Below are 19518 nucleotides of genomic sequence, written 5' to 3' on the forward strand. Positions count from 1 at the left end.
GCAGATGAAAATTTCAGTCTTCGCCAATAATCACTGCACTTTGGTCATGAACCTTCTTTGAAGTTTGTTAATTGAAGCAAGTGTAGCCACACCAATTACACTGTAATCTCTTAGCAGTTAGTACAATTTGTCTATTATTCGTTTATCATAGAATGGTTTGGGTTGGAAGGGACCTTTAAAGATCATGTATAGTCCAAACCACCACCATGGCCAGGAACATCTCTCACTAGATCAGGTTGGCCAAAGCCTCATCCAGCCTGACTTTGAGTACTTCCATGCATGGGGCGTCCACAACTTCTCTGGGCGACCTCTTCCAGTGTCCTACCACCCTCATCGTAAAAAATTTCTTCCTTACACCCAACCTAAATCTACCTCCTTTCAGTTTAAAACCATCGCCCCTTGTCTTGTCACTACAAGCCTTGGTAAAAAGTCTTTGTCTTATAAGACCTCTTTATATATTGAAAGGCTGCAACACATGGTTTCTCTTTCTAAGGCAGCTGTTAAGAGGATTTGCTCTTTGCATTTTTTTGTGTAACTGCAGTTATCAAATTAGTAAATATAACCAAACCTAGTCAACCATTATTTTAGGTAGTGCTGTTTTATACCACACTGAAGAATTAACCAAGGCAGACACAGATCACGTAGCATTTCTTTACCTGTTCAGAAGTTTTATAGAAGGCAACAGAGGCATTCACAAGCTTGAGACGGTCCTCCATCTTCAGCATCAGTTGTTGCCAGTGGGAAGCAACCTTCTCTGCACACTCCCGGATCATATCCATATCATAGTGATTAGCCTGCAGCATGGCCTCTGCCTTCTGCTGAACCTGCAGGGCACTTTGATGTGTTTTCTGACAAAGGGTGAAAATTCAGGAGTTCAGTGGAGAGCTTCAGTTCATTTTCTTGAAGACCTCAAAGGCTCACATTTCCACTGTATCAGTGACACTTCTACACACATGCATAAACACCCATCAGATAAAAACAACTGTCTAATATTAGTCACTGCATGACTTCACTACGCAAATACAAAGGAAATAAATCCTGTAGAGATTTACCATCAAATCAACAATGACTAGCAGTTTGTAAGCAATAGCCACTGTCTAGCATTAAGGCACACATGGCATATCTATGTTGCAGTACACTTTGTTATAATTATGAATTTCAGGTTGATTTTCTTTCCCTTCATAGTGAGGCAAAAGAAGATGGAAAGAATGTATCTCATTTTGGCTTGATTGTTATTACTGTCCTCACAGCTTTACTGCAGTCTTTTGCACATCAGTGGTGAGCAAATGAAGGTGCAGGCATGCAGGCCAATACAAAAGACAACTCTCCATTCATTGTAAGCAAATTTTTAACTGCAGTTCTCTGTGTAAACATGTACTTGCCTAAAATCTGGAACCCCTAACTATAATAATAAGCATTATTATATCTGAGTACAGAATGACCCAGAAAACACAGAATTTAAGCTTCCTAGTTGTTTATTCTTGAATTGATGAACACCTAGAGGTCTCATGATTTTTATACTTAAGAGTTACCAAAGCTCTCAAAATGAGGGTACATATAGCGTAAACTGAAAAAAGAAAAAAAAAAGAAAGAGGGGAAGCATAAAACTCCACTGAATAGCAAATGAACGTGAAATAAACATAAAAGAGTTACTGCAAGACAAAGTACTTCTGAAAATGGTTTTCCCAAATAATCATAACATTGGTTATTCTTTCAACAAAAGTGCTTAAAAAACATATGCTATATATAATCAATATCACCGTAAGTCCCTTGATAGTGCATAGTGCATTGCATTTCAGTCAATCTTAAGATATCTGTCTATTTTTTGCGGAGATATGACCAATCCAATAAGTTAGTTTGAAGTCACGGCAGGAGGATGGACACACCACCACACACAAATTTCAGTGAAACTCACTGTCAGACAAAAATGGAAATGTTAAAGGACCATATCAGAATACACAAACCTGATGTTTGCTGTTCCATTTATTCCTAACTTTAACGATTAGCATTATACATTGTATTCTAACAAAGGGAAACACCATTTTCAGTAAAATTGCAGTGAGCAGCTATCACTTTACAAAGATGCAAAAAGGTACTGAGCAGGTGTGTTCATCTGGAATTGCAACTCCAAAACGAACAAGAACAAAAAGCCCACCTTACCAGTAAGTGTTTCAATCTCTTTGCCATAAGATGATTTAAACAACTTTTCCTAAACTCAAAACATTGTAGCGTGAACCCAGAAGTGCTATTTACAGAGACTCATGAACTGTCATACAGGACTTCTTGGCTATGGTCACTGAAATGGTGCTTTTACCTCTATTGCATGTTGAAACTGCTCATGCTCCCTCTGTAACTGTTCTGCCTCTTGCAAAGAGCTAGCAGTGATAAGCCCAGCATTTAACATGGACTCTCCATTTCGGATCCAGCCCAAAACCTGTAACAAAAGAGAATACCATGAAATATGCAATTCCACTGCCAACCAGCAAGAAAAGCATCATGGCTAGGGACAAAACCATTTAGGGTCACATGTAGTACTGGAATTAATGACTAATTAATTTATTAATTATATATTTACAGTGAATTATATATTCAGTAAACACAGCGAATGACATTCACTGTAAATTCACGTAGGTAACAACTCATATCTTTCAGTCACCTACTACATGCTTGTGGTTTCAGTTTATACTCTGAACATAGTTGTGTTCCTCAATACCATTTCTGTCACCTGGAAAACAGGAACAAGTTACAAGCAATATTTGCGTAAGAGCCAGTGTCAGTGATGTAAATTGAGGACATGCAGCTTAGTAAAAAGTAAGCAAATAATTTTGAATATTAATGTTGAGAAAATGTGACCATTGAGTGTCTTCTAATTGCTTAAAGATTTTTGGTTTTCAGAATGTGCCTTCTTTGACACAGGGCCACCTACTGCATCCCTTACCAACAGCAGGAACATGCAACCTTAAGACCCCTCCCAAAAGATCTGTGCCTTGTTCCTTACTCAAGACTCCAGTCCCACACTTTCACCAGATATTTTTATCACCCTAAGTCTTCTTTCTGATGTCTAACACTCAAACCTCTCTTGCTTTAATTTCGGCTCATTTAATTTCTCCTGCCCACAACAGGGAGACATTAGCTCTGTTTTTACCTCTCCTCTCTCCATCAAGAACATTACCCAACTCCCTCCTCTAGATTCCTCTTCTCTTGTTGACCACAGCCTCTTCAATCTCTCCCATGTGAAGTTAGCTGCCTTATTTTTCTCACTGCTCTTTTATGAGCTCTCTCCAGTTGATAACCATGACTTCAGTCAAAAGCTTTCAAATACTGAGTAAAGCTGGACATAATTCACGTTATTCACTGTCATCTATACAACTTTTCTATGGAACTGCTGCCCAGCCAGTAATTACCCCGTGCTGTATTTGTTCAGCTGATTATTCCTGCCAGTACATCATGCTCTGTATTTGTCACTAATAAAATTCACATCCTTCTTGCAGTGCAATTCTCCCATACATCAAGATAATTCTGAACTGTAATCCAGTGTCTTCTGATGAACTCAAATCCCTTTCCCAGCTTCTTTTGCCTTTATCTTCATATTTAAAAGCATAACCTCTACTCTAACATGTAGATTTTCTGACTGAAAACACAAACCAGGATCCAAATACAGACTTCTACAGATTTTTTAAAAAATTCTGAAATCTCTTTTCCAATCCAGTAAGTCTCTTAATAACTTCTGTTACTGAGTATGGTTTTCCAGCAAGTTATCATTCATGGTAACGTAGTCTCATATGACATTCTCATAGTAAGCTAGGGCAGGATAGATTGAACTAAACTATTTTAAAAGCTTTAATAGAAGGAAGATCTATGTCATCTGCTTTTTCACCTCTACCCAGAAGACCTGTCAGGAAGAAACAGGATTTATCAAAGGGAAGCTATGCCTAATGAATCTACGTTAGCCTTTTCTCCTCTCCCCGTCACTGTTCAGGTTTAATAATCTACTTGTTTAAATATTTTTCCTGGGAATTATGTTAAACTAGCTGACCTATAATCCTCCCTTAGCTAATCCTTTCCCACCTTTGAGAAGCAGATGTTGAATTCCAGGCCTCCAGAACCTCATCCAATCTCCAGAAGTTTGGGTAGATAAGCACTAATGTCTATGACATTATTTCAGGCAGTTGTCTAGGTATTCTAGGGTGAATTCCTCTGGGCCCAGTTGATTCAAAAATAACCAATTTAAGCATACCTTCTCTAACCTTTTCCTACTAATTGATTTTAGACCTTTAATCACTGGTAATAAATATATTAACTACCAAATCACAGTTAGCTCTCGACACTTATTAAGTACCAAAGCACAATTAGCTCTTAACACTAAATACTCTCTTCTAGTGATCCACATATGACATTACCATTAATGTTACTGTGCCAGGTTATTATTAAGGGAATCAGGATGACATGACTCTAGTCATAGACTGAAAACACGGGCAGAAACCAGAAAAAGGACCTATTAAAACACAAATCCTTCAAAACAAAAGGCACGTCTGGTCTACATCCAAAGTACAGCCTAACATATCTTTAACAGCTTGAAGCAACTGAGGTCTAGCCATCTTGACACAACATTCATTCCCTCAAATTTGCATCACCACCTCACCTTCTGTCTTACCCTTATCTAGACTGCAATATTGTATTAGTAATGCAGTTCTTCCCACTTCTGCCTGCACAATAAATAGCTAACAAGTTGGTTTTTCTTGTCCCCGATATTGCATCTTTGAATTCTTCTATATAAATCCTGCAAGCCTGTAGAAAAGAGTAAGTCTGCAGTGTAGACGTAGGACATGACAGCACCTCCATCCTCTATCCATTTTTGCCCTTTCTGCACCTATTACACATAAAGTTGACAAGCAAATTCTTTGCAGTTTTTCTTTAAACCTCTGTTTGTCTTCTGGCTCTTCTGCTTCCTCCTAGTACTGAGCCTTGATCTACAGAACTTCAATGGCCACAAAGCAGAACTGGTACAGTAGTTAAGGGAGAAGCAACACTGGGTGTTTTTATCTGCTTTCTGTGCTTATTTGGTAAGAATTCCCTAAGCTCCAAGTTTCACTACCTAGAACGGAAAAGACTCCTTGCAACTATTTGACTAAAAAACTAAGCCAGGAGACAGTTTGCTGGTCTCCATTATAGTAATCTGAAAGACGAACCCTATGGAAAAATTCCTGCAGTGTTCCAGTCTAACCTTTTCACATGACTACAAGCTATGTATTTTTATATTTTACATATATATATGTGAAATACAATGGCAGTAACATCAGTTTCCATTATTCAAATGGAAATCTTGTTAAAATCCTTGCCATGGTGACAGTATCCCATCTACATAACAAGTGTGCTTACAGCCAGTTCATCAACAATAAATCTGGCAGAAAACCACAGTAATTGAACTGGAAAACAGTGTGTTCACTGCTTCAGGCAACAAAATACAAACAAAACAGACCGAAGAGGAGGTTTACCATGTCATTTTACTCCCAGGTAAAGCACCTGCTGTGACCTGCTGAGCTATGAAGTTTTTCCCAGTGCAGAGGAAAGAGGGGAAGACCATGCTTCCTGATATCTAATAAAAACTAGAATAAATCAGCTGTGGTTTCCTGAAAAGGCAACTGAAATTACAAAACTAAGAGTTACTAGCCCCAAAGCATTCCAAAGGGGATTGAAAGAAATCCCATGAGACAATATAACACTCAGTTTTAGTTCCATTCAATTTTTAGGCCTTCAGGCTGGGGAAGTGTTGCAGGTTAATCTGTACAATGAAAATCTGGAAAAGGAGTTCGTAATACACGAACACTCTATCAGCTACACATTCATGTAAGTTTGAAAATTCACGCCTATTATGGCATTTAATTCAGAGATGTGTTCTAGGAATATAAAAAAGAACCTATTTTCTCTCCTAAATCCCAGTCCATTCAGAAAAGGCGGCTGGCTAGAATTGTATACTATCTATAGCTTTATGATAAGATGAACTCATTTTTTCCAGTGCTTTCTTAAAAATCTAAACTTGAAGCTTCGGCTTCGGTCAGGGCTAGCAGTGGTTCGAAAAAGTTACAAGGATCTTACACAATGACCTAGAAACCATATACTAAGTGCAACATGGATATTCCTCTACAATCCATGATGTTCATCATCTGCTTGTATCTGCCAAAATACAGAACATTGGTTCCGCAAACACAGGTTTTAAACACGTGTGTCTTTCTCATCACATTTAACTTGCATACAAACAAAGCTAGTGGAGCAAGGTACTCACTTTATTGTGGGAGCATGCAATATAAATAACTAATTAATAGTGTGTCTTTGAAATATTACCCAAGTGCTATATTCTGTTTTGTAACTGAATATTATTTCAGTATCATGGGAATTAACAATTTCTTTTTCTTAATAGCCCATCCCATCCTAACCCACTGATGTACCGCAAAGGGATGAGATTGCCTCAGCTGGCATTCACACTCCTCCTTTACATTTTTTTTTCTTTGCAAATGTGCACTCTTTCCTTCATCCTCAAGACAGCATGCAACCGAGTACAGAAACTATCCTGATCCACAATAACTTTATCTCAACCATTACTCATGTGAAAGGAGTCATTTGTAATTTGCATGTACAAAGACGAAGAAGTGCTAAGACGGATACAGGATAGTTCAGTAGAATATGCAAAGGCTTGAACTAGAAGGTCATGTATTTGATTAACGCCTAGATTGCACTGACAGCAGACACTACTAGTTCCTTGCATTCCTTTAATTCAAGACCACACAGAAACTTTGGGTCTCCTACTACAGAGTAACCAACCGCTGTCTGGAAAGACTTCAGAAACCTCCTGTTCACCTCTCCTACGCTAGCTGGACTGCTTTTATATTACTTTGCAATTCAGGAGTTCTTGTTCACAGTCTCATGAGGGAGATGAATTTTTTTAAGAGCTCATGACAAACAGAAAAAGGACAAGTCACAGTGGGAGCTGTTTCACGACAGACTAATACAACTGCTTGTAGTAGATTTCTGTGATGCTGCCGAGTGTGAACAAGATCAAAAACTCTTACCTTTCTAAGTGTTTTGTTTGTTTTTTAAACTTTCATCTACTTCAGTGGTCTTGCCCACAGCATCACAAATTCAGCAAAGGTTTAGGTGTTTCTCAGATAAGGACCTCAAAACTTGCCACTTTAATGCCATGAGAAGCAAAACTTCATTTTTCTTCTCCCGAAAAGTAAATCATGCTGGTATTATGTTATCGTTATTTGTAGATGTCTCAAACAATATACCAAAACGTATCAGGCCAGCGTGCAGGGACTATCGCTGAACATTTTTATTAATCACCATACAGATGATAATAAAAGTGTGTGTTTAACATTAGTTCAAATTGCTCTACACTTCAAATAGCTGACTTGTATCCACGTAGATATATGGACTGTTGATGCAAATTAAAAAACGTACTTAATGTTAACAGAAAATGAAGTTTCTTAGGAGCTCAATTCAAAGTCCCTCCCCCCTCCAAACGCAAGCCTTTATACAGCAGAAAGTAATTTTCCCCATCTGTTTATGGGAACGGACCTCTCCCAGAGGTGTGGAATAGCTCTGGGGGTCCGACCCCCCCGCGGGAGCACAGCCCAGACATACCTGCTTGACTTCAGCCTGCAGGTGCCGCAGCTGCACGCACTGCTCCAGGTGCTTGCGGTGCTGCTCGGCGGCCAAGTCCAGCTCCTGCTGCTTCTCGTGGAGGAACTCCAGCAGATCCTGGACACGAGTTGCCATGTCTACATCTCTGTCACAAAGCAGCTCAACACCTGTAATCAGCCAGTTATTTATACATGACTTACAAGTCTTCCGAAGACAAATAGCCTGCTTCCACTGTTTTACGCTTACTTTTCCAGTTCCTTCTCAAAGTTCAACTTAATCCTCGGAGGATTTGCTTAAATGAGCATAGGTGTTTGCACTCTTCAAAAATGCACTATTAACTTTTGGTTTTTTAAAAGAAGCCTGAGATTTACCCTAGGTGACTGCATACAGTTAAAAACATCAAATGAAAGGGCGTAAGAAACAAAAAAGGAACACTTATTACTTGAAAGCTGAAAATTTTGGCTTGACTGCACTGCTGCAATTAACTATAAAATTAACTCCCTGGTAATTACTCCAATTTTCCTGACTTCCTGAGTGGAATCCCTTTCTTTAAAACCTAAACATCTTCAGGTGTTGCCAACTCTTAGATAAAAATTACATGCCATAATAGTATATTCTCATGAACGCTATCAAATGATTTGAGTATAAAGGGAGAAAAAAATATGTCCACGTCTCCAGTTTACAGTTAACCAGCATCTCTGTTAGTTTCACACGTCCCGTGGAGAGACAACTGGATAATTCTAATAAAGCTACTACCCAGAATAGCACGAAGGAGCCATCTTACCAGATGCCTGCACCTCATTGACATACTGCAGCAGATCCTGCCCTTGGTGGATGACATCAAAGGTCAAGTTATTCATGGTCAGGGCTTTGTCTGCATGATGCTGGAGCCTCTGTTCTGCTATGGTAAGATCTTCAGTGTCAAAGTCATTCATCTGCTGAGAGAGCTCATCATTCCAAGACTCGAGGTCTGAAATTATCTGGGGGGAAAAGGAGGATGACAATGTTCAAGTACCCGTTACACAACATACGTTTATTTCCAATGTTGCGCTTACGATGGAGGTCAGGAACTGGAGTTGCCCATTGTTGATTGACTTCACTGATCAGGTTCAACATGGTTCAGACATAGGCTGTTTTAGCACAGATTTTAAATTTCAGAAAACGATCTGGAAGAATCTCTTTGAGAACCACTACAGCTCTCCTTCAACCAGTGCTTGCAATACTATAAGTAGCCTTGCCTTGTTTAAGGTACTCCTTCATCAACACTTCACCTGTGAAAACGTTAAAATGTTTTTATCTCCCCTTTTGAAGTAAAACGATCTAAAACATCTTTTCAATTCTTCAGACTGCACCAAGTAATAACTCACACATCAAGAGACAGCTTAGCTTTCAATTATGCTAGTCTCAAGCCCTTTTACAAAAAAGCCAGCTCTCCCCTTCCGTGAGCAGGAAGCATCAGGCTCTGTGAGCGCCTTTGACTTCTGCCAGACAACTGAGAAGCACTACTTGCTACAAAAGGCAGGGTACTTAGTGAATGGTGCAAAACCAAAAAGTATCACTTTATTGCAGTATTACTGTAACGTCAGAGCTAAATTTGCTTGCTGAAATCATTCAGCTACACTTCAGTTTACACTTTAATTCTGGATTTTACTCTCAGTCGTAAGATGTCCAAAGAAGGGTAGCTAAGGAAGGATTTTTTTTAACACATGCATCACAACAATAAGTCCTCCTTGCCTGTCCACACAAGTGCGTTTTCCAAATCATATTGCAAAACCTGGATGAAATGTAAAATATTCCTTTTAATTAGGATACAAAACTGTTTTGAAGTCTAACGAATAATGCTTACAATCCTCACTGATGAAAGTGGGTTGAGTTCTTATGGCAAAGGCTTGATGCATCAGTTAGTTCAAACAAGTCTGTGACACACTTATCCCTCAAGCCTGTAATCAAATTATTTTTCAGAATTTTCAGCAGTTATGCCACAAACTACTGCAGTTCATTAAGAAAGCAAAATTATAGATATCAAGAACCAAGTATGGCTTAGCTCCAGAGTTCTACAATTTCAGGAGTAGGACAAACTGATGTGAACGATTCTAAATAACAGGAAAACACCTATTTATGCAGCAAGACACAGCAAAGAGAGGATCTGACTAAATGGGCATTAGCAACAAAGTAGCTGACTGCATAAATATTTAACCGAAGTAATTTGTTGTCAGCAAAACGAATATGCTACTACCCTTTCCAAGTGCTTAATCAGAGCTGTGAAGTTACTGAGACAGTTAAACTACAAGAGAAATTCCAGGAAAACAAGCCTTCTAGAAAAAGTAGAATTGAGGAGAAAGTAAAGTTAAATCATCCGTATAAAGTTCCCGTAGTCAGCTACAATCTTTCTTGAAGTCTTGTTACCATTCTGCTCACATGGCACCATAAGAAATGGACACATCAAGCAATTATTAAAATTGTGGCATCAGTGAGTTACATCCTGTTGTAAAGGTGTTGTCGTGGTTTAACCCCAGCCAGCAACTAAACACCACGCAGCCGCTCACTCACTCCCCCCCCACCCAGTGGGATGGGGGAGAAAATTGGGAAAAGAAGCAAAACCCGTGGGTTGAGATAAGAACGGTTTAATAGAACAGAAAAGAAGAAACTAATAATGATAATGATAACACTAATAAAATGACAACAGCAATAATGAAAGGATTGGAATGTACAAATGATACGCAGTGCAATTGCTCACCACCCGCCGACCGACACCCAGCCAGTCCCCCGAGCGGCGAATCCCTGCCCCCCACTTCCCCGTTTCTGTACTGGATGGGACGTCACATGGTATGGAATACCCCGTTGGCCAGTTTGGGTCAGGTGCCCTGGCTGTGTCCTGTGCCAACTCCTTGTGCCCCTCCAGCTTTCTCACTGGCTGGGCATGAGAAGCTGAAAAATCCTTGACATTAGTCTAAACACTACTGAGCAACAACTGAAAACATCAGTGTTATCAACATTCTTCGCTCTGAACTCAAAACATAGCACTGTACCAGCTACTAGGAAGACAGTTAACTCTATCCCAGCTGAAACCAGGACAGGTGTTCTGCAAAAATTTTACTTGATTCATTAAGTATTCAAGTTTTGCACCATGCCATGATGGGAGATACCAAACAATTAAGGGAGCTATTTGGAATCCCTAATCCTGATCCACTAGGTCTACCAAAGTGAAAACAAGCAGAAACTCATGTTTTGGGATAACACTGAAAATAGAAGCACCGATGGACGAGATGCAGGAAGATATACAAGGCTTTTTAGCTACTGCTTAAAGCTTCTTTCATCTCTCTTCCATGTGCTCGAAACATCACACGCACAATCTATTTATGCATTATGAGTGGTTTCCCCTCTAAACACACACGCAGGCTCTCCCTCCCACAAAATCCTTCACAACTTCCCTTTATTTCCCTTTTACTTGGTCCATGCCCAACATGTCTCGCTACCTCCCTCTGCTCTTCATCTCCTTTTAACTGACCTGAAATATTTCAGAAACTTCAAGTCTTCCCGAGAGTTCAGCCTGAGAAACCGCTTATTTCCAACTACCCCCCTTTTCTGCTCTCACGTACCTCAGACCTGCTTGTCCCAGCTTGTCTTCAAAACTCTGTATTCATTCATTACTGAAAGCAGTGGAGGTCATCTAACGTTTGTTTCTTCAAACCATCCACTGCACTATGGAAGTTCTCACAAATTAGATTTACCAATCTTATTTTCATCCAGTTCAAGTTAACAACATTCACAAGTTATCCTCAAGAAGTAACTGTAGTTAGACTTGGTCAAACTGAGAAATGTGAGCAGTAAAGAAGGTCGTGAAACTCTGCTGTCAAAATGTCATCTTTCACCATCTTTCTAACCACCATTAAAAAGTGGATTAAGATTTAACATGGCACATTCATGCCACTGTTTTAAAAGCAAAGCCAGTCCATCTCCCTTCAGAACAGATGCCAAAACCTTACCTCTCTTACTAGCAAACTGAGTGGAAATAAGGTAATAAACACAGTAAGCTCACAATAGGACACTGCTGTGGCTAAGTGTCAGTATTTTTATAATAATGGAATGGTTTAAGGAGATTGTAGTCACTATGTCCTCTTAGACTGTCCTGAGATTCACTGTACCCGCTATGAACGACAGGTAGTTTTAAGAGGTCAACGCTGTGTGTCATCTCAGCCAAGAGGTTTCAGTGATACTGCCTCCAAAGAACAACAGTAAGAATTATAACTTCTTCCCATGTTATTTCATGCAACCCCAAGGTTAAGATCATGACCCACACATTATTTAAAGCAGTCTGAAACACTCTGTATAAGAGCAAGACATTCCCTGTCCCCTTCAAAAGACCAGGGAGCCCACGATTCAAATAAATAGTGCCAGCATGGTCCCACACTCATTCAAAAGATAAGTCAGTGAACATCACAGCCGAGGTTCCTAACAAGGGCAGTAATCCTTACAATTTTTCAGCAGTAATTAGGTGGCGCAAGGTGATCTGTTTCAGCCATTGCACCCACCGTGCAAATCTGAAATGCACGGAGGGCAGAGTTAAAAATAACGTGCATTAAGCCCTCTCTGCCCACACTCTTCAGTGCTTCCCCTGAAGTTCTGCTTTACAAGCAACACTTTTAGAGTGAGCAGGCTCCTATTTTCTTTGTAAAGTTTTGTCAAGACAATTAGCATTAAACAAACAGAACAAAGATGAATGACTAATAGACATCTAAAGTAACTGAATCACAAACTAATACCACTCTCAGGAAATGGACAACCCAGCATAAACACAGGGTAACTACTTACCATAGCACATGTTCAAGAAGTTCCTAGTGCAGAGGCTGAGCTGCCTGACATTCCTAGATTTTTACAAAATGTAAAGGTAACACTGACAGGAAACAAGGCAGGGTATAACACAGAAGGGATACCAATTCTTTTGCACTGAGTGGGAAAGAAATAAAGAACCACAGGTCTCTTCTCAGATGGGTCTAACTAGCATTCCTTATACCAACTGAGTGCTAACCAGGACCTGGAAAATATGTGCTGGGGAGAAAGAAAAAGGGAAAATGGGAAAGGGAGAAGAGTTAGGTCTCTGTGATCCAGCACTTTGCATCCTTGCCTTTTCAGCTGTATGACTTAACAGGCATCTTGTAAGTGTGGTCCAAAAATAGAGCTGAGATAAAACTGTGAGTTGAAAAGTGTGTGGTATGCTTTGTGTGGAGCCCTGACAGAGGCTTCAAGGCATTTAAGTTACAGACAAGCAAAAATGCGCAGACACAGATGAGACACAAACATTTTAGGCTGCATACATTGCCACCAGTGTTACTATCCCACTGGCTAGGTCCATACACATCTTCCTTGTGCTACTAATCACCCTAGCAAGGGACTCTTTGCGTACATTATTTTGCTCCTTCTTGCCTTTAGTTAATACAGGCATTCACAACAGCGTCCTTCAAATACTTCATGACCAATGGCACTTAAAAGCCTACGGAGGGTAGAGAAGGTCAAGTTTATATGCCAAGAGCAAGGGGCAAAACAGAGACAGTGCTGGAGTTACAGCAATTTCAGAAGAGCAGGAGAATCTGAGAAGGTGTAGGATAAAAGACAGCAACTGAAAGAAACAGAGTATTTTAGCAGCGAATAATAAGGGAAGAGTAAGGACAAGAGGAAGAGGACTAACCCTGCCAGCAAATCTCACCACTTTCCCCAGAAGCACAGCTGCACAGTATGATCCTGCAGTGCTAAGGGAATCCTTTGTCCTATTTTAGCCTCTGTTATTTTGCAAGCAGTAAGACAAACTAGAAACACCACTCGCCTTCCAGAAAAACTGTCCTCACAGGATGGTCCCCTGAATGAACTGCCCCTACAGCCAAGTCTTAATTGATTGGACCAGTCACACAAAATCCTCGATGAAGGAGGTCAAAACAAGGTCTGCAAGTTCCTAGCTGGCATCTGGCTCCTCCTCACTATCATGTTACTTCAGCTGAGCTTCTGCTTTCAAACAACTGACCTGGAACTAGACCCTACATTTTCTTCCTGGAAGTTTCCAAACAGATGTCTGCCTTCAGGGAGAGGGAAAAGAGAAGCGTGCTTTGCTGAGGAAGCAGAGAGATGACATGGTACAGAGACAGCAAAGCAAACAACATTTTGCTGAAGACGCTTTCCAGCCAGGGTCATTTTGTTCCCTGGAGGGCTCCTTGGCAATCTTAAATAAGCACGATTTTTGTTTCCAAGCCATATAAACAAAATACAGCAACTCTTTCAGTAAGGTAATTGGTACTTTGCTTTATGTTTTATGTGCCAAAATGTAAAGCATGCCAAGTGTCAGCTTTAGAAAAAGCAAGACCTGTCAAGTTAGGGTTTGCAGCTTTCCAATGCAAAATCCTATGGGCATCACCAAACAACATACACAGAAGTACTACTATCTTTACAGATGCTGTCCTGCACTGAAGGACTAGAACGCATCTGCAAAGCAGGGCTCCTGCAACCAGCCTTCTGCTGTTGTAGAATCCTGGTTTATGTAACCTACAGCAGAGAGCAATTGCCTTAATCGTGAACTTCACTCAAACATTTAACCTAATTCTTCCATTAATTTTCTTGGTATGCCTTGCCCCCCATTGCTGCCATTTCCTCAATAAAAGTGTTCTGAGAACATCACACAGACATCGAGCACTGCAGATCACTTCTGCAGAGACTGTAAAATTGCTGACAGTCCTATAGAAGGGGATACCTTTTATGTTCCTCCACATATACCAGTCATCCAACTAATTATTACAATCACAATTCTGCCAAAACCTTTCCCTTGCATATGCAAGACAGCCACTCTCATATGATCAAAGTAGCAAACTCCCTGCAGACTAGTGTGCATTGCAAAATAGAGAACCTTCTTAGTCTTTACACCAGAGTTGTTATTACTGTAGTGTGCACACTCTCACTTCCTCCATGGGCACAGATCAAGGAACTGTGTCTGCCTATTTCTGCACTGCACCTAACAATGTGCTTAGCTAAACCAGACTTCAGCAATGCTATCTAATCCCGATTTTCAGAAAAAAACCAAACCTGAGAAGATATCACTTCTGCTGACTGCCTCTTTACCCTTACACCATTCATACCTAACCAACAGTTGCAGCTTTTACTACATACAAGTGAAGGGTTAAAATTATCACTGTAACTCCTAGTTTCCAGAGTCTTGACATAAGCCATTATATACTCAAACAGGATCATTTACCAATGGATAACCCTGAACCTTCTGAGGCACCAACTTAGTTTCAGTTGCTGTGCACAGCACTAGTGGTTTTACAAAAGTCATATGAACTCAGCTGAAGCTTTATAATGCAATTCTATTAACCTAAGCTCCATGCGGAGTTTCATGTCCATCTGTATACATGTCCCTGCACAAAACCAGAAACTTTCCAACTGATATGCTGTAATCCTCCTCCAAAATTTGGACAGTCTCAGAACTTCTTGAAGTTTTGCAGGGGTGTGGCACTACAACTGCTTTTGCATTGTTTTCAGAGGTGGAAAAGATTCTTATGTAAAAAAAAAAAAAGACAACACAGACAGCTCATATAACATCCCCAAAGATTAAAAGAGAACTCCAAACACCACTTGTAGTTGCCAACTGAAAAAAGACTGGTGATTTGGAAAAGAAAGAGAAGAGGGGTGTTACTACAAAGCAACAGTTCAGAGTGTTTGTAATAAACCATCTTGCAAGTCTTATTCATGTTAACTGTAAGCATACTAGTTATATCAAGGTAGCTTGATATTGAAACCAAACCTACCAGATGAAGCAACTGGTACATTATAATTTTACAAGACATTTGCTTAAAGATGCACTGGGAGCCAACCAGAGCTTCAGTTAGTATCAAAAAGCTCAGCTCTGCATTCTCCTGACACTTTCATGTACAAGACAAACGCCTTAGTTCAGGTAAGAACTAAGGCTGTCAGTTGTTTGAGCCACATGCCAATGCAACGACACAAAAATCTCAGCATAAATGTTCCTACACGAGAGGAGAAGTAAGTGCAGTGCAACTCCAAAAGCAGACACTCACATCTATTGCATCTCTTTCAAATATGCGGAGCTGCAGAAACAGCTCAAGCTTGATCTTGCGTTCTTGAAAAAGCTCCTCCATCTGAGATTGGGCCTCATCCAGCTGCTGCAGGACTGTTTCGATGTGGTTGATTGAGCTGTTGTGGGGGGTCTTGTTACTAGAAATGGCAGAATCCCTATTGAAAGCAAAGAGGAAGAGGAAAAAAAAAAGAAAAAATAGCATTATTGAAAAAAACCCCATATAATTTGGATGCTATATATGACGACAAAATGTAAGACTGTTTCAGATAAGGTCAATGCAAGCCATATTACATGAAAGCTAAGTCTGTACATCTTTGTTAATAAAAGTCCAAATTATGTTTTAGTACTTGAAAAAGCATTGGGAAATTAGATTACTTTCAGTTTTTCACTAATTCAACATTTAAGGACATTCTGTTTACAGGAAGAATAAAATTTGAAACCCAAGACAAACCCTTTTATTGTGAAAAGGAAGTGGCAAATGATAACTATTTACTTTACTGAACCTTCCTAGCAATGAAAAAAATCAAAATTAGGTAATATAAAAAAAAACAAAACAAAACAAACCCTTAATCTTTTACTGAATTATAAAACCTGCAAATTCAGATATGATAATATCTGTTCCTGCAGCAAAGGGGACATGTACCAGTGCAGCTGGGGCCCAAATTTATTTAGATTGTTACTGAATGAAATGGACTGCAAACTGATGGTCTTTACTACAATAAAGTTACTCATCAGTCTGCAAAACAATTTCAAGTGGCTCTTCACAAAAAGGCTGCTGCTCAGAACCCAAAACGCTGTGGAGCCCTGCATGTCAGACTACAAAGACATACGACTGCTCCTACCAAAAAGGTAGCTTATGTAAACAGACTCTCCTTCTTGTGGAGGTAGTGTTTATAAGCTGAGCTTCCTGTAAACAGAGGGTAGGAGACCATCCGTACAGCCTGAAACACCACTGTAGTCCTAATATTTACAAGTTTTATTTATAGGTCATATCTTGTAGTCATCATCTCTACCCTCAAAACAGAAAGAGCCTCACAGAACATCCGATGTACACCAGACAAGATTTAAATAAAAATTTGTTTTACCTTAGTTGCTGTATAAGATCCTCGCCTTCTTTTATGACATTGACTGTAACCTGCAGAGTGGTCTGTTGTTGTTGACCAAAACGTTTAATCAGGTCTTGGACAGCCTCCACAGACTCAGCGTAGACATCATCAAGCAGTTCTTTCTGTAGCTCTTCAAGCCATGTCCACAGCTAAAGGAGGGGGGGGGGGGAAACCCAAACGTAAGCCCCAGGATCAGGCAAGTCACTATTCCAAATGAATCTCCCCGGACAAGAGAAAACAGACTGAGGTGGGGGAGAGAAACAGGGTTTGCTTTTCTTCATAGAAAAATCCCACCCTAAATTTAATGAAAACGAGCCTTTGTTTCTAATAAGGTTTTTGCTTCTTGGAAATACCAGGAAAGCTTTATCTGTGTTGCTAAGTCACCCTTTCTTTCCCATTTTCCTTCTACAGTACTGAGCGTATCCGATTGAGCAGCACAGAGTTCATAGCGAGAATCCCATCTGCAGCTCTGCGCGAGAGTCCCTGGGAGGGAAATGCTATGGTAACACTCCCTGAGAGAAGGGAGGAAGGAAGGAAGGAAGGGAGATGTATTGTAGCCACCATCAAATTTACACTGCCAGGCTGACACATGCACACAGACCACATAACACTTTGCAGTGGCCTTCAAAAAAAAGGAAAAAGAAAAGGGCATTTCAGAAAACAAAACACAGAGACAAATCAGATGCGAGACATTTTTCTATCATCATCTCTACAGCTATGGTGTTTCCTCTCTTGATTTCAATTTCACACTATTACAGCAAAAATCATCATAAGTAATTCCAGCAGTTAATTCAACATTTCTCCCCCCTACTTAACATGTGCACGTATCTCTGTTCAGAACCGCCCACGCACCGCAGCTTACGCAGAAATCCCTACGTATATGCCAGCTAGGTATCACTACTGGTCACTTGAACCCTACTGTGTTCTCTTCCACAATTTTATGAGGCAAGGTGTTGCATCCTAAGCTCTGCATGAAAATTATTCAGCAGCAAACTGTTAGCCATCTATTGTGCAACTGATAAAATCACTGCTTGAAGAGAGGGAGCACAGCTGTCTCCTGCAACACTCCCGCAAGCAGCACTAACAGCATCGGGAAACGGCTGCTCTCGCAGGGAGCACTCAGCCCGGGTCCCTCCTCTCTGTTTTACCATCACATCCCAAATGCCGCGATTCCAAGAACAAGGATTAGAGTTTGTTTATTATCCTGAAAGAATAGCTCTGATCTGATTGAAAGGATTAAGGTCTTTTGACTATGTTTTAATCTCTGTCTTTATACATTTGAGAGATACAAATAGGCTTTATTAACTTTGAACCTAATTAAAAGGTTAACATAGATAAAATACAGACAGTAAGCAATCAAAACCAACTCAATTTCAAAAGGCAGAAAAACAAATGTTTTCTTTATTTCTTTCCATAACATTTCCTACAGAAATACCCATTTCATGCTGCTGTTTGTACAATGTCCTGATCACAAAGGTTTCCTAACTACCAATAGAGCTACATTAAAATAGAAAATTCAGTGAAGGATTCTAGCTCTTGATTAAACGGTTCCTTTGAAGCTTTTATTTTAAAACCAAATGCTAGTTTTTGTATCTTAGAGCCTTACATGCCTCCTGAGGTAGGTTTCGAATGAGCCAAGATATAGGCTAAATTTTCACAATTGGGAAGAATTAATGACATTTAACCAGACTCTTTTCTACAAATCTACTACTGCCCCCCCCCCGCCAAACGGAACTGTCTATTCATACACTGTTATTCTGACTACTCATATGCTTCAAAGACAATGCCTGTCACAGATTTGAATGCAACTCCATAGCCGTAAACACCACAAGCTCAAGCCACAGCAGTCTTTCTTATTAAAAAGAGCACAAATCAATAGAATTTACCAAGTGGTTCAAAAGCACTCATCAACATTCATTCCAGCATAACCCAATGCAGCATCCAAATTTTTTTTTTTTCCCAAATGCATACTTAGGAATGCAAATTTCACTTTGAGACAAATGCAACTTAAGAGCAAGAAGCCTGATAATACAACCCGAAAACTTACTCAGGTTTCAGTGCCCAGAGGACATGTTTTTATTCCTCTCTCAGCTTATGAAGTTTATGTCTGAACCGTAACAACAGGGCACCATATTAGAGACCTTCCAAGTGAGCTGGTGTGCACACACAACCAGGGCAGCTTGCAACTGTGCAAATATATTCGAGAATAACACTTTGTTGTTGCCTGCAGATCTAACGTGTTCGGTGCCGGCTAGAAGACCTCTACACTCCACGCTTACTGCACAGTCTACAAAAGGCCCAGTTTTCAGAGATGTTTATCACAGACAAACTGGGATTAAAACCATTTTGAGTCTCTTGGACTATATCCAGTTTGGCCCTTGGCTCCCTTACAAGCACCTGTACTGCAGCTCAAGACAGGTCTAAGAACCACCTCCATTTTTTCCAATAGGTCTTTAGCAGCTGGGTTGTGTCAGACCTGTACAAGGGACATCTCGCCTCTGCATTTCTTATTCTTCACATACGCTTCAGCCACTTCTATAACTGGGTGGAGAGGACCTGACAGGAGCAACAAAACTTAGAAGCGATGGGCTGATGATGTACTGTGCATGCGAATACTTCCCCTAAAGCTCATCCTGGGTGCTGGAGACCCAAGCCAACACAGAACGAGCCGACCTTTTCCTCTGCGTAGCCGGT

The 19518-nt window shown here is 40.2% G+C and overlaps 1 protein-coding gene across 6 annotated transcripts in view; it reads right to left on the bottom strand.

Annotated features, from left to right (window-relative positions):
• The window catches only part of TRIO (trio Rho guanine nucleotide exchange factor), a 258492-nt gene that overhangs the window by 109317 nt on the left and 129657 nt on the right, over positions 1-19518 (bottom strand). For all 6 annotated transcript variants that reach the window (XM_052781427.1, XM_052781440.1, XM_052781431.1 and 3 more), the window contains exons 12-17: positions 16804-16973; positions 15699-15873; positions 8426-8621; positions 7642-7808; positions 2315-2434; positions 657-848 (exon numbers count right to left, since the gene is read on the bottom strand). In XM_052781427.1, the coding sequence (XP_052637387.1) occupies positions 657-848; positions 2315-2434; positions 7642-7808; positions 8426-8621; positions 15699-15873; positions 16804-16973 (1020 nt within the window). The remainder of the gene's footprint in view (positions 1-656; positions 849-2314; positions 2435-7641; positions 7809-8425; positions 8622-15698; positions 15874-16803; positions 16974-19518) is intronic.

Source organism: Harpia harpyja, chromosome 1 (assembly GCF_026419915.1).
Source record: "Harpia harpyja isolate bHarHar1 chromosome 1, bHarHar1 primary haplotype, whole genome shotgun sequence".
Taxonomy (NCBI): domain Eukaryota; kingdom Metazoa; phylum Chordata; class Aves; order Accipitriformes; family Accipitridae; genus Harpia; species Harpia harpyja.